Below are 18,003 nucleotides of genomic sequence, written 5' to 3' on the forward strand. Positions count from 1 at the left end.
AGCCCTGCCCTGGGAGGTGGGTGGGAAAAGGCAGCTGCTTTTTATCAAGGGAAGACTAATTTATGATGTACCTGTCTGGTGTAGGGGGGAGAAGAACAAGAACATTTCCTAGTCACAGTCGACCTGCAGGGATACGAATTTTCTGACCACTGAATTGTTTCCCTGTCATCAGGAACACTCTCTCTCTCTCTCTCTCTCTCTCTCTCTCTCTCTCTCTCTCTCTCTGAAGCCTTGTTTAATCTTTACTCCCCCCCCCCAGGGGCTGGGGGTGCATAGAACCTTTACTCCACGGAAACAAGTGTCTGGTCCCCATTGGAAGAGCCCCTAGGGTGAGCTTACAGGCAGTCCAGAGGGGATGACCAAAAAGGGAACTACCTGGAGACATAGGTGACAGGTGCTCAGTGATAAGAGGTGGTGATGGAGGCAGGCCTCTAGCTGTGCTCCTCTGTCTCCAGTGGCTGAGAGCTGAAGTGTGTTTGTGGTAGCGGGGGGGGGGGGATTCACTGTCTGTTCCTTTGTGGATACTACCATGCAGGGCATTTTCACCTACTGCCTCAGAGTTTCCTTCGAGCATGGTGCCATGGGTTAGGACCACTAGGCTCTTATCCAGAGAACGGGCTTTGATTCCCCGCTCCTCCTCTTCCTCCCCCACATGCAGCCAGCTCCACCTACCTTGCAAGGTGTCCGTTGTAGGGAGAGGAAGGGAAAGGAAGAATCTAGAGATGGAAGGGGCCAAATAGGCCATCTAGTTCAAGCCCCCTGCTCAGACTGGCTCTCCAGAGTCTTGGGCTGAGGCCTTTCAAATCACATACCATCTTGGTCCTTTTACCTGGAGAGGCTGGGGTTTGAACTCAGGACTAGGGTTGTGTGCTGTGTTGTCCGAATCGGCCGCTCCGGGATGCGGCAGCCAGCGGGAGGGAGGGAGGGAGGGAGGGTGCGTGGCACAACCCTACTCAGGACCTTCTGCGTGCCAAGCGAATGTCCAGTGGCCAACCCCAAGCCTTGCTCAGCAAAACCACCAGGCAGCGGCCACTTTCTGAGCATACTTGGGGGCATCAAGGAAGGATGCTGGGCTACAGAGTGGTGCTTATGCTCGGAATTGTCAATGGATTTTTCTGCCCCAGCCCTGGCTCAGCACACCAGGGAAAAATTCCTGTATGCTTTTAGGTGAAGGGGGGGGGGGAGAAAAAGAGAGCCAATGACAGATGGAAGTTACTAAAGTCACGACTCCCGGAGCTGATGCGCTGGAGCCCGGAGCCCCTCTTCCGGCAGGTCTGTGCAACCCGGCGTGAATCATGCCATCCATGAGCTCAGGGCCTATTCTTAGATGAGGAAACTGCTGCCTCAGACATGTATAAATAGCAGCTTCTCTCCTCCACCCCAAACGTGTGGGGTGGAAGAAACACGGGGAGCTTCCGCCTGTTTCTGCAGCCCCTCCTACACCTCGACGACCTTCCCTGCTCCAAATTCAAACACCGTCAACGGCTGGCTGCAATTTTCTTTTCGGCTTGAGCATCTGCTGCCCTGGCAGGAAAGAGCCACTAAGGAGGGTTTCCCCTGTAACATGGGTGCACCAAGAAGGCCCAGAGAAATCCTGCTGGGTCACGTCAGGCTAAGGACTAGTCCTGCCCAGTACCCACCACCTTCCTGAATGAACCCAGCCCACTCCGGGGTTGTCTCTGCCTCTTTGCTCTCTGGCAAGGTGAGTGAACAGCAAAACCACCCCTCTTTGGAGTTTTCGGTAGGAGCGCACGAGGCAAATCTCTGCTGCTTTTGGGGTGGTTTCTGCAGCTTCCCCCATCTCTGCATGACAAGCAAGTCAGGGTTCCCCAACATGTCTTGTGGCCCAGGCAGCTTCACGGTTTGGACCTCACCATCTTTAAGAGCAGGAAAGAGCCAGCGTCCCTGAGCACCAGAAGGCCTCTTGCAACCGGTGTCCAGGGGGGAGTTTTTGTGAGTCCTGGCTCGCTTAGAATCATAGAATCCTAGAGTTGGAAGAGGCCATAGAGGCCATCTAGTCCAACCCCCTGCTTAACGCAGGATCAGCCCAACGCAGAATCAGCACACTTCCTCTGCAACTTCTCATAAAAGCTCCTCCCCAGCCACCAAGCGTGTGGCTCGTTCCAGTCCTGCCGGCCTCTTGCTCTTTTCTCCCATTTGGACGGTACCCAAAGATTCGGTGGGCCAGCTCTGAAACGCTTGCTCCCCAAACCCCATGAGATAGTATTTATTAGAATGTTTCTATTCCATCGGCCGGCCCTTGGCGGGAGACCCAGCTCCACTGACAACAACGTAGAACAGGCCAGCCACTGAAAGCAGGAAGCTGCCCCCCAAGAGCTGTGAAGTCGGCCGGTCAGTCTCAGGGGCCAAAACCAACATGAGCCCTCTTCCTTCTGCACATCTCCAACACGGCACAAGGGCAGAGCATGAACTTTTGCCAGTGGAAAGGTGCTTACATACTGCCTCAGTAGAGATGGGCCTGGGTGAGAGGGGCCTTATGTCACAGCCTGGGTGTGTTCCACAGAGTCTTGGTTATTGTGTCATCATCATGCAACTAAACTTTTCATCAGTAGATTCAGAGAATCATAAGAGTGAGAAGGGTCCATCCAGGCCTTGCTCAGTGCAGGATCAGCTTAAATCTGTATTGGCCTTAAAGGTGCTCTTGGACTCTATTTTTGGTGTGCGACTTCAGACCAACACGGCTATCCCCCTTGAATCTATCCACCTGGCGACCCACTAATTCCAGATCTCCAGATTCCACCTGGATGCTGGCAGCCTTCAAACTATCCCCTTCTGCTAATGCCCACACTGGAGACAACACTCCTGGGGCACATGGCCAAATAGCTCACAAATGGTGGCTGAAGTAGATTGAAGAGGAATCACTGAGCAGGTGTGGAAGCGTCTGAATTCAGTCCTTCCCTGCCTCCTAAACGGCAGCGACCACAAATCGCTGTAGCACTAAATCCTCCTGACACCCAAACCAGCGGCTCCCACGGAGGCAGCCCTGGAAGTGTTGGCAGGGCCACCCCTAAAGTCCCTGCCAGGGGCAGGGGGCACTTTTCACCCCTCCCTCCCGAAACCAGCTTCCCAATGAGAGGCCTGGGCCTGGGGGGGTGGGGGGGCTGCTGCTGCTTGGGGCGCTTTCACAGGCTGCTGCGTTCAGTCAACAGAGAGGGCTGCGTCAATCGGCCTGCCTTGTGACCAGCCAACCGGTAGGAATGCGGCGAAACTTCTCCAGGGAGCCCATCGACTTTCGACTTTCGGTTGGTTTTGGCTCCTGCCCAGCCGCTGCCTCCCTCCGCCAGCTCTCCCGAGGGCTGTGTTTCCCTCCAAATTCCCAGCAAAGGGCAAAGAATAAAAAACCAAAGGGAGGCGACTGCAGTCCTACAAGGCTTGAGGCTGCAGCTCCTGCATTGCGCAGGGGGCTGGCCTGGATGGCCTCTTCCCACTCCATGACTCTAAGCAGGGAGGGAGTAAGTGAGCCTCTGATGGTCTCTGCAGAAGGAGCACTTCCTCTCTTGGAAGCCTTACAGCAGCGGTAGCCAACCTGTGGTCCTCCAGATGTCCATGGACTACAATTCCCATGAGTCCCTGCCAGCGAATGCTGGCAGGGGCTCATGGGAATTGTAGTCCATGGACATCTGGAGGACCACAGGTTGGCTACCCCTGCCTTACAGTCTAAGCCAGCATTTGCTGGCAGGGGCTCCTGGGAATTGTAGTCCATGGGCATCTGGAGGACCACAGGTTGACTACCCCTGCCTTACAGTCTAAGCCTTCTAGCGTGGAACTCTTGCTGCTCTCAAAGGTGCTGCTGGATGTTAATCTGGATCTTCTTCGTGGAAAGTTTCTGCTGATTTTTCTGCTCCTTTCTCCATGCAGCCAGACGTAGCATGAGCCAAGCAAGCTGCCCCCTTGGCATTTAGCCGTCCACTGGTTAAAAAGGCACAGATCAGTCTCTTGTGAACTAGAAGCTTGGCTAGACGGAGGTCCCTCAAGTCCAGGGCTGGCTGCTGGCGAAGGCTTGAGCCCCCCCCGCCCCGTCCTTCAGGGCCTCTTCTGCCCACAGATCCTGGGCAGGGCGTCCTTGCAGCTCTCCCTCGAAGGCTCAGCTTGAAGAGTTAATTTTGCTGTGATTCCCCCAGCTTAAAACAGGGAACTCACATCTCCTCTGGGTTTTTCACCACCTTTTTTGTCTTGTAAGCCTCTCAGGGCAGAGACCCCTCTTTGACATGTGCTCTGAGGGTGGCGAGTCATTTACATACAGGCACAAACACACACATCAAAGCCAAAGCCAGATCCAGGCTCATAAAGAAACAAAAACAAACTGGCAATGTGGCAGGACTGCAGTTTTCGCCAATCTTTATTATTATTTATTTCTATATTTATTTCTCCCTCAAGAGGGGCCCAAAGTGCCTTCCATTCCTCTCCTCTCCTCCGTTTCCGCCTCACACTAACCCTGTGAGGTAGGTCAGGCTAAGAGCATGAGATCGGCCCAAGGGCACACTGCAAAGGAATGAACTTTGGAAAGTTTCAAATGGCTTTTTAAAAGTAAAGAAGGGCAAAACCAAACCTGTGGAGGTGTGTGTGTGTGTGTGGGGGGGGGGGGGTTTGGGAGCCCTTCCCCTCCCCCCTAAGCAGAGGAGGAGGAGGAGGGGGGGAATGCGGAACCCAGCCCTGCTGGCCACTGCTCAAAAATGTGCTTGTTTTTGAAGAAAACCTTAACAAAACGGGCGGAAGGTTTTGGACTTTGAACAAGAACAAGGGCAAATTAAAGTGATGATGGCGGGGGGGGGGGGAGGAAGGGGGGAGCCAGCACCGGGCTTTGAAGTGCAAAGGGGGAGTGGAAGGAGAGCTAGTGGGCGGCCAGAGGAAAAAAAGATTTTACCCCAAGGACTCACGTGAAGCTGCCTTTTCCTGGGTCAGTCCATTGAAGTCAGTCTTGTCCACTTGGGCTGGCAGCTGCTCTCCAGGAAGTTGGTCTTGTCTGCTCAGATGGCAGCATCTCAAAATGCCATCCCTCTCTGCCCGGCTTTTTCACAGAGACTTGACTCTATGTCAACTGAACCCGCTTTGAATCCCTTTTCACCACCGACGCTTCTCCCAAGGCATTCTGGGGATTCTTGTAATGTGGTGTGTGTGTGTGTGGGGGGGGGCACAGTCTCATACAGCCCCTGTCACCTGCCCAGTGTGGGACCCACCTAAACAATAGTGTTCCAAAAGTGGGTGGGGGGCATTGGTCCGTGGTAGTGATTTGTAGTCCATGGACACCCAACCAAGTGGGTTGGTCCGTGCTCCGGCTGGGGGTGGGCACACTCAGCCACTGCCCAGGGCTCATTTTGCCATGCCCCACACCTTCCCCCCCCCCATCTGGCCGGCCAGCCAGCCAACACTAAGAGGACTATGAAACCCTCCAAGGATCGTGTGGGCACCCGCCTCAACCTGCCAAGCGCCAAGGAGAATTGGGAGCAGGTGGGGAAAGACACACCCCACACTGACCCCCAGCACCCTCCCCAAAGGACTCGGCCCCAGACCCTGGACCCTGGGCTTGCTGACTTGAGCCTGCAGAAGAGGCTGCCAAACTCCTGGGGGAGGGGGGTCAATAGGCACCGGGGGAAGGGATCAGGCAGAGCCGCCAATCCAGTAGCCCGAGAAACTAGCCCGGGTGAAGGAGGGCATGCCGTTGTCTTTCTCAGAACCTGTCAATGGGGTTCATAAAAGCCCGTTTCCTTGACGACGGCTGATGTCAGCCTTGCTCTGGCAGGAAATGGCAGCTGTGAGGGACCCCCCTGCGAGCCAGAGGCCGGCTGCGGAGGGGAGGCAGAGAGCGGATTCCAGGAGAGGGAATCAATAACCGTGACGCGCAGGAGTCTCCTGAGCAGCCAACGTCTCTGGGACGCCCCCCGCCCCACCCGGAAGACAAGAAGCCACCCCTGATCTCGCTGTTTCTGGGTTGCAGTGCTCATTCCCTTTGCAAACCTAACAGCCGTGTACAACATATGCTACTTTATCCCCATTTCACGGATGGAAAGGTTGGGGAACCTGCCCAAGCGCCTGAACCACGCGTTAGAGTTGGGACTCTGGCATCTTGGACCTCCCAGATCCAGTCTCAACAACTGACCCAGTTGTATGGGACCTGAAACAGGCTCCCCTGGGCTGCTGGCTTTTTGGGCAGAGAATGCTGTTTCCCAGGGCTTCCCCCCCCCCCCCAGGTTTGAGAGCTGTTTGCCAGCCGGTGGTGCGTTTAACTTCTGCTAAGGTTGATTTGAACAAGTAGATTGTATGTAATTATGACTAGTACAATGCCCTGTAGTTTGGAATGCCTTATATATATGTTTTTCACTGGTCTGCGAACAGGAACAGCCAAATGCTCGACTTCAAAGAAGTTGATGCCTCAAGATGGAATTTCATAACTTAAAATCCAGAGGAGGTGTGCGTGTACATGAGGCTCACCCCGGGATTAGAACTTTGTTGGTTTCAAAGGTGCCCTGGACTCTAATGACTTCTGCTGCTTCAGGCCGACACAGAGGGCCATGGTGCAGAGCCCATGGTTTGCTTATTAATTTAGTATTATTGTATTTGTATACCGCCACCCCCAGAAACTGGCTCATGACGGTTCACAGCCAGTATCAATAAAAATTTTCCCCCAAAACGGTAAAACAATATAAAATATAAATACAAATACAAGATGGCGGAATTTTAAAAATTGCTCCCCCCATTCTGGGCATTGATTTTTATATGTAGCGACTTACCATTCTGGCAGAGGTCATCACTACAAAAAAGGAGGCTTTATATAAGAGCTCAAAGACAAGCCATGGGTTCAAAGGGTTTACACATCAGTTATGAAAGAACGAGGGACAAACTCCGTCGAGGAATGGGTAGTCCAACCGGTGGGGACATATTAAATTAACCTTTAAGAAACCTTTTGGACTCACAACAGAGACTGTCTGTCTATTAACAGGGACACGGGACACAGAGATGGAGGCCAGGCCAACTTTTAGAGATGAGGTCACAAGACCCCCTTTCTTGCAGTTCCAGCAGGTAATCAAAGATTTTGCTCCAGCTACACTTTTGTGGATCAAGTTGCTCCCTGTGTCTTATCACCCATTGCTAGACAGGCAGCAGCCCGAAAGAGGAACTGTGTCTTCAAGAGAGCCACCTTGCTGAGTAGTAGGTCAAAATCTTCACTCTTCTCCACGGGAAACCTTCTCGTTTGATTTCAGAGACCCACTGAGCAGCGGCTTAGAAGCACGTCCTCTCCTCAAGGCGGCCAGAGGAGAATGGAGGGGAGATGTACTCGCCCCGCCTGTCACGGGACCCTTTGGGTGCGAAAAGGGACTTCTATGGACGGAGCAGAGAGCTTCGAAGATCCCCCAGGGAATCTTGGGAGCTCCTCTCTGAGGCTAGGGACCGAAGCCACGGCAAGGAGATGGATGAATTATTCACCCTCATCGCAGTGCCGCTGGAAGCATGCGGGGTGGGGTGCGGGAGCAGCTTTGCTTCCTGCTCAAGGTGACTGCAGGCCGGGCGCAGAGGAGAGCGTCTCCTTGGAGCTGTTGCCATGCCAACTCCTCTGCCTAGGTGATTGCCACTTGTTGAAAGTTGGCGATGGACGAGCAGCTGAAGGGAAGAGGCAACGGAGCCTTTAACACTTTCCCTGGCTGGCCAAATCTGGTGCCCAGAGGTTCTTTCTGGGAACTGAGGCAGATGGTGGGTGGGTGGGCAGAGGGGACTGTGTCAGGGCTGGGCTCTTGTGGCCCTTTCTTGCTGCCCAAGGAAATGCTCATCGCCACTTTGAGGTTGGGAGACAAATTTCCTCCAGACCAGACTGACCAGGGATTCTGCAGGTGGGGGGGGGGCATCATCTGGGCATAGAATTGAGGTCACTGTGGGTGGGCAGGTAGTTTTGGATTTCCTGCATTGAGCAGGGGGTGGACTAGATGACTGGAGGCAACTTCTAGCTCTACGATTCCCACGGAATGGGGGCTTTTATCCTCCACCTCTAATTGAGAGCCGGGAAGGCAGAATTACCAGCGGGCCGCTCTGCCCTGCAGGCCCTCAGGTGCAAGGAGCTGGATGGCCAAAGGTGGTGGGTGGACAGTGCCATCAAGTTGTGTGTTATGGACACGCTCCAGGGCTTTCCGGGCAGGGGACGGTCTCTCTTCCAAGGACTAACCAGGGCCGACCCTGCTTAGCTTCCCAAATGTGACAGGACTGAGCTCTAGCCTGGGCCAGCCAGGTCATGCCTCTCTTCCCAAGTGGCCAAACTCACTTCATTTGGTCTTGCATTCCCTTCTTGTCTTGCGATTCAAACTGAGTAATCTGAAGCCATTTTGGCAAGGAAGTAGTTCCCTGGCTCTTTCTTCTCTTGTGGACCAGAAACTTGATTGGAAAACTTAAATGCCAAATAAGCCATCATGGCGTGGCTGAATGGGGAGCTAGGTTACAGGCTGTGCTTGCCTGGTAAAGCTCGCAGAATGTAGCTGTAGTGCCGATGCTGTGCACAGCCTGCCTCTCTTGGTTTGTACTGAATTTCTACTTTTTTATTTTTAAAAATGCACTGCAGAGGAAGAGGGCAGCTGGCCTGCACGGTGCTCTTTGCAGAGAGACGGCCTCAGCGGGGGCCTTGCCGAAAGGGTAACACGTCCTCTGGTGATTTCAATGCATGGTATTATTTACCCGGCTGACGTCATTGGGAGCCGCTTCCATTCTTTCTAGAAAGCCCCGGGATACGAGGCACCTGACCGCTTTCCTGGCTTGCAAACACAGCCAACCCTTTATAGCGCCTAGCCTCATGCAAGCGGGGGCTGGGGAGAGAGTGAAAACCTTGGCTTCTGACTCTTTGGCAGAGAAGCTCTCTGGTTTGGTCTTGACAACTTAGCCCAGTTTTAACCTCCAGCTTCCAGAAGCCCACGGCCACTCCTTGGTTGCTGCTCGGCCACTTCAGGACCGGGAGGACTTGCAGCCAGTGCCTTCTTGGCTTTTACTGCTTCCAACATGGTGTTCTTTGGACCACTCTTCTAATACCAGGCGGGAAGAAGTCCCTCCTTTCCACCCTCTCCCTCACACACTCCCTACAAATGAAGCAAGCACCCAGCAAAAAGAGTCACACTGCATAAATCCTTAAGCTTTTTGAGCCTGTGAGCACCAGCAGAGAGCCCCTTCCCCATATGGCTGCTGCTGACCTCAATGCCAATACTCCAGTGGCCACTGCGGGAGATGGAGCCAAGTTCAGCCTTTCCCCTCCCCTCTTCACAGACATGGGGACCCCCTTCTGTTTGAACGAGGGACGCCAACGACAAGCCCTGCTGACCCATCTCAGACTTTCAGGTGCTGCTGGACTCTGGCGCTTTTCTGATGCTGGCAGGAGTGAGGAGTTTGACGTGGATCAAGGGGGGGGGGCAGCACTTTTCACCATTTCTTTGCCTTCTGCATTCTTGGCCACGTTTAATTCAGCATTTTCATGACACTGTGAAAGATCTCAAGGCCCATCTCTAATAAGAACATCCCAACCCAGTTTTTCTTCCTGTTGGGGGGGGGGAGGAGATGTGTCTCATGAGAAGGGAAGGACCCCTGTATCAGGGACATGTAGGGAGGCGCAAAGGCACACAAGCAGCATTAAACCAAGCTGCGTTGTCAGGTACAGCAGCAAAGATGTGCCAGTCCTAATGCGGCCTCCTTGGCTGGGACTCTCTTCTCCCTTTGGTTCTGGACTCTGGGTGCTTCTGTAAACACCGTGAGAGATTGGGGGGTTCCTTGAGGCCCAGCTGCAAACTCCTGCAGCCACTACTGCAAGCCACTACTTCAGCACACCCAGGAGTTTAAAAACGGAAGGTCCATGTTCTTTATTTTGCATTAATACACTGTAATTGCTTTTACAGAGTCCGGCATACCAACTGCAAGCAAATTCTGCAGATGGGCTTGCAAAACTAGTGCATTTCCTCCAAAAGCAAAAGACTAAACCCTTTCAACTTAAAAAAAAAATACATTAAAACGTACCACGCACACATATTGCACTTGTCTCCATATGAAATTTTTTTTTTAACCCCATGTACATCTCACCAAAGTCTCTTCAAAGGAGCCTGTGTTCAAACTAAGAAAGCGACTAGTTGCTCAACAGTAGTTACACATGAATCCTCTAAGGACAGACGCGGCAGACTCGACGGAAGCAGCTATTCCGAAGTGGCAGCGATACAGAGAGAGAGAGAGAGAGAGAGACCGAGAGAGGGGCTGTGCTCTGTGGATACGCGAGTGTGCCTTAGGAAGGAAGGGTTTCCTCTAGTGTTGCGAGAGGAATGACACCAAAGGTTAGGAAATGCGGGCTGAGAAGCAGAGGGACAAATCTGACCTAGTTTTACATTCAGAATCTCCACTCCCCTAAACGGAGGTACAAAGTGATGGGCCAACGGAAAGCAGACCTCGATTCGCTCTCTGCACCTGAATACTGATCTGTAGCCAGCGCCGGAGGTCAGCGGCCATTTGTGCTCTGTGGGGGGAGACCTGTGTCAAACTAGGCCGGTCCAGAGTCTGTGCGGAGGGGCTGCTTCCCCGGCCCCCAGCAGCGCCTGGTGTGGACACGTGGGAGCAGATCTCAAAGGCCTCCGGTTTCGCTCCCTGGAGCCCCCGCTGACCCATCTCTGGCCGAAAGCTTATTTCAGAAGGCAGAGGGAAGCCAGGAACGCCTGAGAAATGGGGTCCTTAACCCCCCTCCCTCCTTGTGGTATTGAGAAACTACTGAAAATAGCTCAGAGCCAGGGCTGGCAGGGTACGGTCTGTGTGGAGGCTGTCACCAGCTCACCAGGATGCCCCCTCCCCAGAAGGCCCTGGTTGCCTGCCCCTGGGGCGGGTGGGGGGAATGGTGGACTTGCCAGTTGAATGCAAAACCAGCAGAGAAAAGTCAGGGGTTTTCTCCACCCCTCCTCTCCTTCAAGTTAATAAGGCAGTTGGTGTCAGCTCAGCTGGAAGTCTCCCCCCCCCTCCCCGTACGAAGAGCATATGATACAGCAGGAGAGGGTCTCCTTTTGAGGAAAGCCTCGCAATTCTAGATTAGATGTGGACACTGGGCGGGAGCCGGAGGGCTGGTCTGGCGGAAGGCATCCAGAAAGCATCCAGAGCATCTCCCCCGTTGGGCTCGTCTCTGGCCGTGCAGTTTGGAAGAAAGAAGGGCCCGCCTGCTTTGGGGAGAAGGGGAGGGTGAGCCATGCCGGTTCCCACTCCCACCTCACTCCCGCCGTGGTTCTTGAGAACCTGCAGGCTCCCAGAAACCAAGTCTCGGGGGCTGCAAAAGGAACTGCAGCAGGAGAGGGAGGAGGGAAAGTCCCACTCCCTGGGCACCCTTGCTGGGCAGAAGATATAAGAAGCCCTAGCATGGCATGAAGAAGCCATCTGATATTTCATGTTCTTTGCAGAGAAGTATTTGGGGTCACGCAAGCTTCCGCTGTAGCCCAGGAACCGGTTTGCTACTTCTGGGAAATGTGCCCGGGACGTCCTTAAGACAGACCGTTATTTTGTGCTTAACATGTGCTCTCTGCCTGCAGCAGGACGCTCCGCCCGGCCAGTGCCTTCCTTAAAGGCCTTGCAGCGGTTCACACCGCGCTCCTGTGACCAATTGGAGGGAGTCCCTGCATTCCTCCTGTGGGTTTCAAGTCGGTGGATCAGGCCTCGCTCCTGCTTGGCTGGGCAGACGCCTGTTGAAACGGAGACCAGGCCAGCAGTTCTGGATCCTGAATATTGCTGTAATACGTCAACATTTCATCAAATATGCAGATGACCGAGTCAAACGAAGGTGAGGGGGATTTTAAAGCCTGCGTTCCACACGGTGGAACTCTGGCCTTGAAGGGACTTTGGTGCCAGCGTGGGTATAAATGGGGCATTTTTCTATTTCAGAAAGGAAAAAAGAAAAGCATAGTCTCTTCAAAAGAACCCAAAAAGGCACAGCACTATCACTTCACGTGGATTTTCTGATAAGCTCGTCGTGTTTCATCCTTAAATGCTAATTCCTTAACTAACGGTCCAAATATACAAAGCCTAACAAACCACCAGCAATGCACAGAGTCCGGCCCAATGACAGCTGCTCCTTTGAAACAGAGAAGCAACCAAGGGCAGCTTATAACAACTTCTCCAGTGATCAGAATGAGGCCCGGAGGCAGCCTCGCATAACCCCCGCTTCACCTTTTCCACCTCCCCCCCCCCCTCTGTTTTCCGGTCTTTGAAGAGCCTCTTAAGACCAGAGTCCTGTGGAAATCCTACAAGTCAGATTCAGGTTCTCGTTGATAGAGGGAGATCGCCAACCTGTTTGTCAAAGAGCCAGGGATAAGTCACGGTATGTAGCCACGTTTCCTGGTTCGCCTTGAGAAAAACGTCCCAAGCCCAGAGGTGGAAGTGGGAGCCACCAAGCCACCCCCGGGCCTTCCAATCATCAGCTGCAGTCTAGTTCTACATCGGCAGCTAACAGCCAAGTCTGCAGTGACCTGAGCACGCTACACTCCTGGTTTCCCTTAAAAATCAACCCGAGTCTTTGCTGAGTTCTGTTGGGGGAAAAAAAAAAGGTATTGCTTTTATTGCCAAGATGCATGGTGCGTCACACATCTGCTTTCCTTCCTGAACTCTGCCAGGTTCCTTCTGCTAGGCAAGCAGTGGACAGTCTGGAGGCCCACATCCACTCACTCGCCTGCTCGCCTGCCTGCCTTCCTTGAAGGGCCCTGGTGGCCTGCCTCCTGGCCTGCCTCTACCAAAAGTGCGGTGCCTGCCCCCAGCTCCTGCCCCCAAGCTCCTGGGTAGAGTGACGCTCAGCCGTTCCCTGCCGGCAGTACCAATTGGGAGGGTTAGTACATTCGCCCATTAGGGTCTCGGGTGGGATCGTGGGCCGGGGAGTTTAGGGACGGAGCGTAAATGGAAACCCAGGCGTCTTTCGGTCCTGCGCTTTAATCTTCCATCACTCGCTAGTTCACCAAGACATAGCCGCCATGCTGGGGGTCCACAGTCTCCATCATTTCACAATCAAAGAGTCCGGGGAACTCCCCAAGGCCAAGCGCCTCGTAGCCAGACTGGGCCCCGGGAGAGTCGGAGCTTCGCTGGTTGTTGGCGGCTGCTGCACCGCTCTGCTGCGCTGGGTCCAGGGGATACGGAGGCTGGCTGGCATAGTCTGCTTCAGGCGAGGCGCCCAGCGGCAGTTCGCAAGTCTGATAGGAATAATGCTGCTGCTGCTGCATGGGAATTTGTGACGGCAACTGAGGTGCGCTGTGGACCTGAGGCGAGGGCGACGGGTCGAGCTGAAGCTTTCGATACTGGCTAAGGAAAGGGTCACACTGCATTTGTTCTGCAGAAGGCTCCAGGAGAGGGCTGAGGGGCTGCACCAGGCTGAACGGGGAAGGGTGTGGCTGATCCTCATGGCGGGGGAGAGGCAGTTGGCTGGACCTGGGGTATGTGCTTTCGGCTATCTGCATCTGGTTGAAGTACGCCTGCAGCTGGGATTGCTTCTGAAGGAAGAGTCGCTTCTGGTGCAGCCTGGAATCAAAGGCGACAAGGAAAATCAGCTTGGCCTTTCCCAACCATTACAACTGATCTCTCCCCTGACCGTCTACATTTCCCCTCCCTCACATAGGAGGAAGAGCCTGCTGGATCAGACTAGCAGCCCACCTAGTCCGCCATCCTTCCTTTCTCACACAGGGTTCCTCTGGAGGTGCAGAAGCAGGGCCTAGAGGCCAAGGCCTTCCCCTCATGTTGTTTCTTGGCACTGGGATTCAGTAGTCAACTGCCTCTGAACATGGAGGTTCCCTTTAGACACCATGGCTGGTAGCCAACAAGAGGCCTAATCCTCCTTGAATCGAATCCCTTTTTAATGCCGTCTGTGCCTGTGGCCATCACTCCATCCTCTGACAGTGAATTCCACAGTTTAATCCCTCACAGTGTCAAGCAGTTTTTCCTTTTGCTTGTCCTGAACCTACTGCCCATCAGCTTCACTGGGTGCCCTGGAGTCCTGGTCTTTGGGATGAGGGAGAAAAGATGTGCTGTGTCAGCCCTCTTCACCCCATGGGTCATTTCATCAACCTCTATCAGAGCCCACCCCACCCCCCACCCCGGAGTCATCTCTTTTCCAAACTGAAAAGCCCCAGACTTTTATTTGGGGGGATTCCTGAACTCCTGCGCAGGCCCCTAATCCCAACTCCCCATCCAGAGCCCCATCGTCAAACCCATCAGCCTCCATGGTTTTACTCTGAGGGCGTGCTTCCCGTTCAGAGGCCACTTTTGGACGCCAGGGAAGCCAGGCTGAAACCAGAGCTTTCTCTCTACACATCTAAGCTTGGATGAAAAGCAAAGCATGTGCGAAGGAGCCCCAGAGGGACTTAGCATCCCACCTGCATCGTTCCCAGGCACAGAAGGCAGGGCAACCTCCGCTTGACATGAAAACTGGCAGGCCAGCGTTTTGGACTCCCCTTTTCTCTTGGGCAACCAGAATGGAGAAGCCCTGCAGGAAAGGAGCTGCACCCTCCCTGTGCTCGAGCTCCAAGGCTTGTGGATATCTGAGCCAAAGTCTGGCCCTGAGCTGTTCTCACTCGCAAGCACAAAGGAAGCCTCCTGCGCTGTTGGTGTGAGACCAAGAGCACAGATGTGCCTGCAGAAGGCTTTGGGGACCAGTGTGCTCACCTCAGTCGCCCTGCAAAGGTGTCCATTTCTGACTTCTCACCTGTGCTCCTGTAACTGCTGCTCCAGGCTCCGCGGTAACTCCTTGCAAAAAACTTGGCAAGCGTTTTGAGCTTTTGAAAGCAGGCTGGGCTTCTGGAAGAAGAAGATAAGCTGAAGGTCCTTGATCACCATGCAGCATTTTGTACCACAATGTCTTACAACCTTGCTGGAAGCCTTTTATGAATCTAGGACTGCAACAAGAGTGGAAGGGTGGCTGGGCTTTCTGGTCGGCCATCAGCAACACCCCAAGGGAGAGCAATGTGACAGAAACCTCTATTACCCGGCATGGCGTGAGCACGTGGGGAGATCCCTTCCAGAGCTGGTGGGCATTGCTGGAATTCTGACACAGGTGGATGGCCACCATGGGAGACAGAGCCACCATGGGAGACAGAGCCACACACACAGAGAAGGAGCCCAAGGAATAATTTTAAAAAATGTATTGGGAAAGAGGAAGGTTTGAGTAAAGTGACAAGAAGAAGAGGAGGTGTTTTTTGTACCCCACTTTTGACTACTCAAAGGAGTCTCAAAGCAATGTACAATCACCTTCTCTTCCTCTCCCCACAGCAGCTCTGAGAAAAGTGACTGACCTGAGGCCAGCCAGCTGGCTGCCTGTGGAGGAGGAGAGGGGAATCAAACCGGGTTCTCCAGATTAGGGGCTGCCGCTCTTAACCACGACACCAAGCTCGTTTCTGCACAGCCAATCAGAAGCCCTTCTGGGGAGAGTCCCACCTGACACCACCCACAGCTGGCAGCTGCCAAGAAAAGTGCTGGCAGGCGCTGCAGGTCCCGGGGGCACCATGTTGGGGACTCCTGCATCTAGAGGCAAGGAGAGACAAGGATGCTCCCTGTAGGCTTCAGAAGGAGGCACCCTACCTGGAGCCTGTGCTGCAAATACTGCGTTTCTAAGCTCTGCCGCCTGGACAGCAACTGGGGGTGCACTCCATTCGGAAAGACAGAGGCTGTTTCCTGCTGCTGGGTGGCTCCCTCCTTGGGGGGAAGAAAGGGAAGAAAAGCTCAGAACAGAGTGGAATCCTTCATCAACCCACAAGCCATTTTTGCAGCTCGGGACTCTGGGAATGGCTGCTGAGCCAGTGAGCAAGAGGCAGAGACCTGCAGAGCCAGAAAGAGCGCCAAATTGGTAGCCAGGCAACCTGGGAGGAACGGGGCTGGAGAGAACACCTGTTCCTAACCTTCCTCTACCCACCCACAGCCAAGGCTGGAGAGATTATTTCCCGATCGCCCAGTTTGTGGCTGGCCTGTTTGTGCAGGGAAGCTGGAAGTGGAAGAATGGCACACGTTTCCCAGAGGTTCCCTGGGGAGTCAAGCAGCCCTTCCAGTGGCTAGTGTACTCTGTGTGCTGTGTCAGTGGCGCTTCTAACCCCCCCCACTAAGCCTTACAGAGTCCCTGCTGCCCAGACCCCACATCCCCTACTGCTCACCATTCTGCTTTCTCCCTTCCCGATCCCCTCCTCTTTTCCAGGGCAACACAAACTCCCAATTATTGCAATGAGAGAGAGACAAATAACTGGGACGTGGGGTGCAAATGACATGAACAAACCCCATGGAAATGAAGCACCTGGTGCAGGCCGCTCCCGAGGTCTTGCAAATGAGAGGTAGACGTCAGGGTGGGTCCGTCTTCTGACCTCATCTGTTCATACAGCAGCTGGACTTTGTTCAGCTCCAGGATTCCTTTGGTTCGGGCCAGGTTCTGAAGATGCTGTCTGAATGCTACAATTCCTGGATTAAAGGAACATTAGAAGAACCATGCTGGATCAGGCCAGTAGTTCACCTTGTCCAGCACAGTGGCCAATCAGTTCATCTGGGCTGAGGAACCTATGAACCTTGCAGACGCCTAGGGAGAGTCTGGTGAAGGTGCACTGAAGGCATAGGATGGGGTCTGGGTTGCATGAACCACTTGTTGTGCCGACAAGTACAGGCGGTGGGCAAATCTGCTGACGCAGCCACACTTTCAAGCATCTAGATCAGGGGTAGTCAAACTGCGGCCCTCCAGATGTCCATGGACTACAATTCCCAGGGGTCTATTGGCAGGGGCCTATTGGGAATTGTACTCCATGGACATCTGGAGGGCTGCAGTTTGACTCCCTCTGACCTAGACCTTCCCTGAAACATGCACACACTTTGCAGCAGGGCCAGAGGCCGTGATCCAGGGGTGCGTTAGCGGCAGTTACCTTGCGTGAGCGACGTGTCCGATGCCCTGCGCCCCTCTCGGAAGCTGACGGGAGAGCGGTTGTGGGCCTCTCGCTTCTGCGAGGCCAGCACCTGCATGGCAGGATTGGCAGGTCTCAATCCGATAAAACGGGGCGCCATCCGGGGAGCAGGCTGATTGGCCAGCATCAGTTCCTTTAGGGAGGGGGTGTCCTCCAAGAAGTTCAAGTCCTGCTGGAAGGATCCCATGTCATATTCAGAGTCCACGCTGCTCAAGGACTGGTTCTCGTCCATGGAGAAGACTTTCCCTTTAGCACATTAAGAAGATGCGGCGTCAGTAGAATGCCAAGGCACAGGAAGAAGAAGCTGAGCACGGGAGCGGTGGGACAACTGCACTGGTCTACAAACAAGCAACGTGTTTCTCTGACACTTCCCCACTCTGGAACACGCGGGTGATGCACACCTCGCAGTGACTTCTCTGGCTCAGTAACGGTCATGTGAATGGGCACAGGGTAATGGACAAACATAAAAACATGTGTCAGACCCAGAATCCATTTGGTCGGGCAGCTGCTCTAAGGAAAACCCCTGGCAAGGTCCACAGACATCAGCCCAGCTCTACAGGAAGCCCTCTTCCACCATAACAGCAGAAATGCTGTCTGTGCAGGACTGCGATTTCTCTACCAAACCTCTGACAGTCTCAGCCACACATTGACGGTTCAAAGGCAACTTGGCAAGCAGACCTTTTTTCCTCAAACAGCTTAGTCGGGTTCCCCTTTAGGATTTGCTCTAGATATTTCAAAGGTTTGCACGCTGCTGAAGGGTGGTCAGAAACATGCTAAGATCTCAACAGAACCAAGCTATTCACATCCAGAGACAACAACACACAGACGTCCAAACAGAAAGGATGTTTATCACAATCAAAGCACGGAGAGTTTCTGCAACATGAAGCCATCCCTATTGATCAGATCACATGTTGTGAAACCCTCGCCTTAGATGACCAGCCTAGCAGGGCATCTGAAAGTGAAACATTATCCGGAGATGCAACAACAAAATGCCCACGTGCTGCTTTCCAGCTTCCGAAGGACAGCAGCCCTGACCCGCACTGCATTCCCTTGAGATGTTTTTTTTTTTCCAAAAGCAGTTTTGGCAGTCAAT

The 18,003-nt window shown here is 53.8% G+C and overlaps 1 protein-coding gene across 1 annotated transcript in view; it reads right to left on the reverse strand.

Annotated features, from left to right (window-relative positions):
* Positions 1-9,817: 9,817 nt before the first annotated feature.
* Positions 9,818-18,003, reverse strand: part of SIK2 (salt inducible kinase 2) — a 62,441-nt gene continuing 54,255 nt past the window's right edge. Inside the window, exons 11-15 of the mRNA XM_077304861.1 lie at positions 16,872-17,156; positions 16,259-16,419; positions 15,556-15,669; positions 14,684-14,775; positions 9,818-13,503 (exon numbers count right to left, since the gene is read on the reverse strand). Coding sequence (XP_077160976.1) covers positions 12,939-13,503; positions 14,684-14,775; positions 15,556-15,669; positions 16,259-16,419; positions 16,872-17,156 — 1,217 coding nt within the window. The 3' untranslated portion in view covers positions 9,818-12,938. The remainder of the gene's footprint in view (positions 13,504-14,683; positions 14,776-15,555; positions 15,670-16,258; positions 16,420-16,871; positions 17,157-18,003) is intronic.

The sequence above is a fragment of the Paroedura picta genome, chromosome 12, assembly GCF_049243985.1.
Source record: "Paroedura picta isolate Pp20150507F chromosome 12, Ppicta_v3.0, whole genome shotgun sequence".
Classification (NCBI taxonomy): domain Eukaryota; kingdom Metazoa; phylum Chordata; class Lepidosauria; order Squamata; family Gekkonidae; genus Paroedura; species Paroedura picta.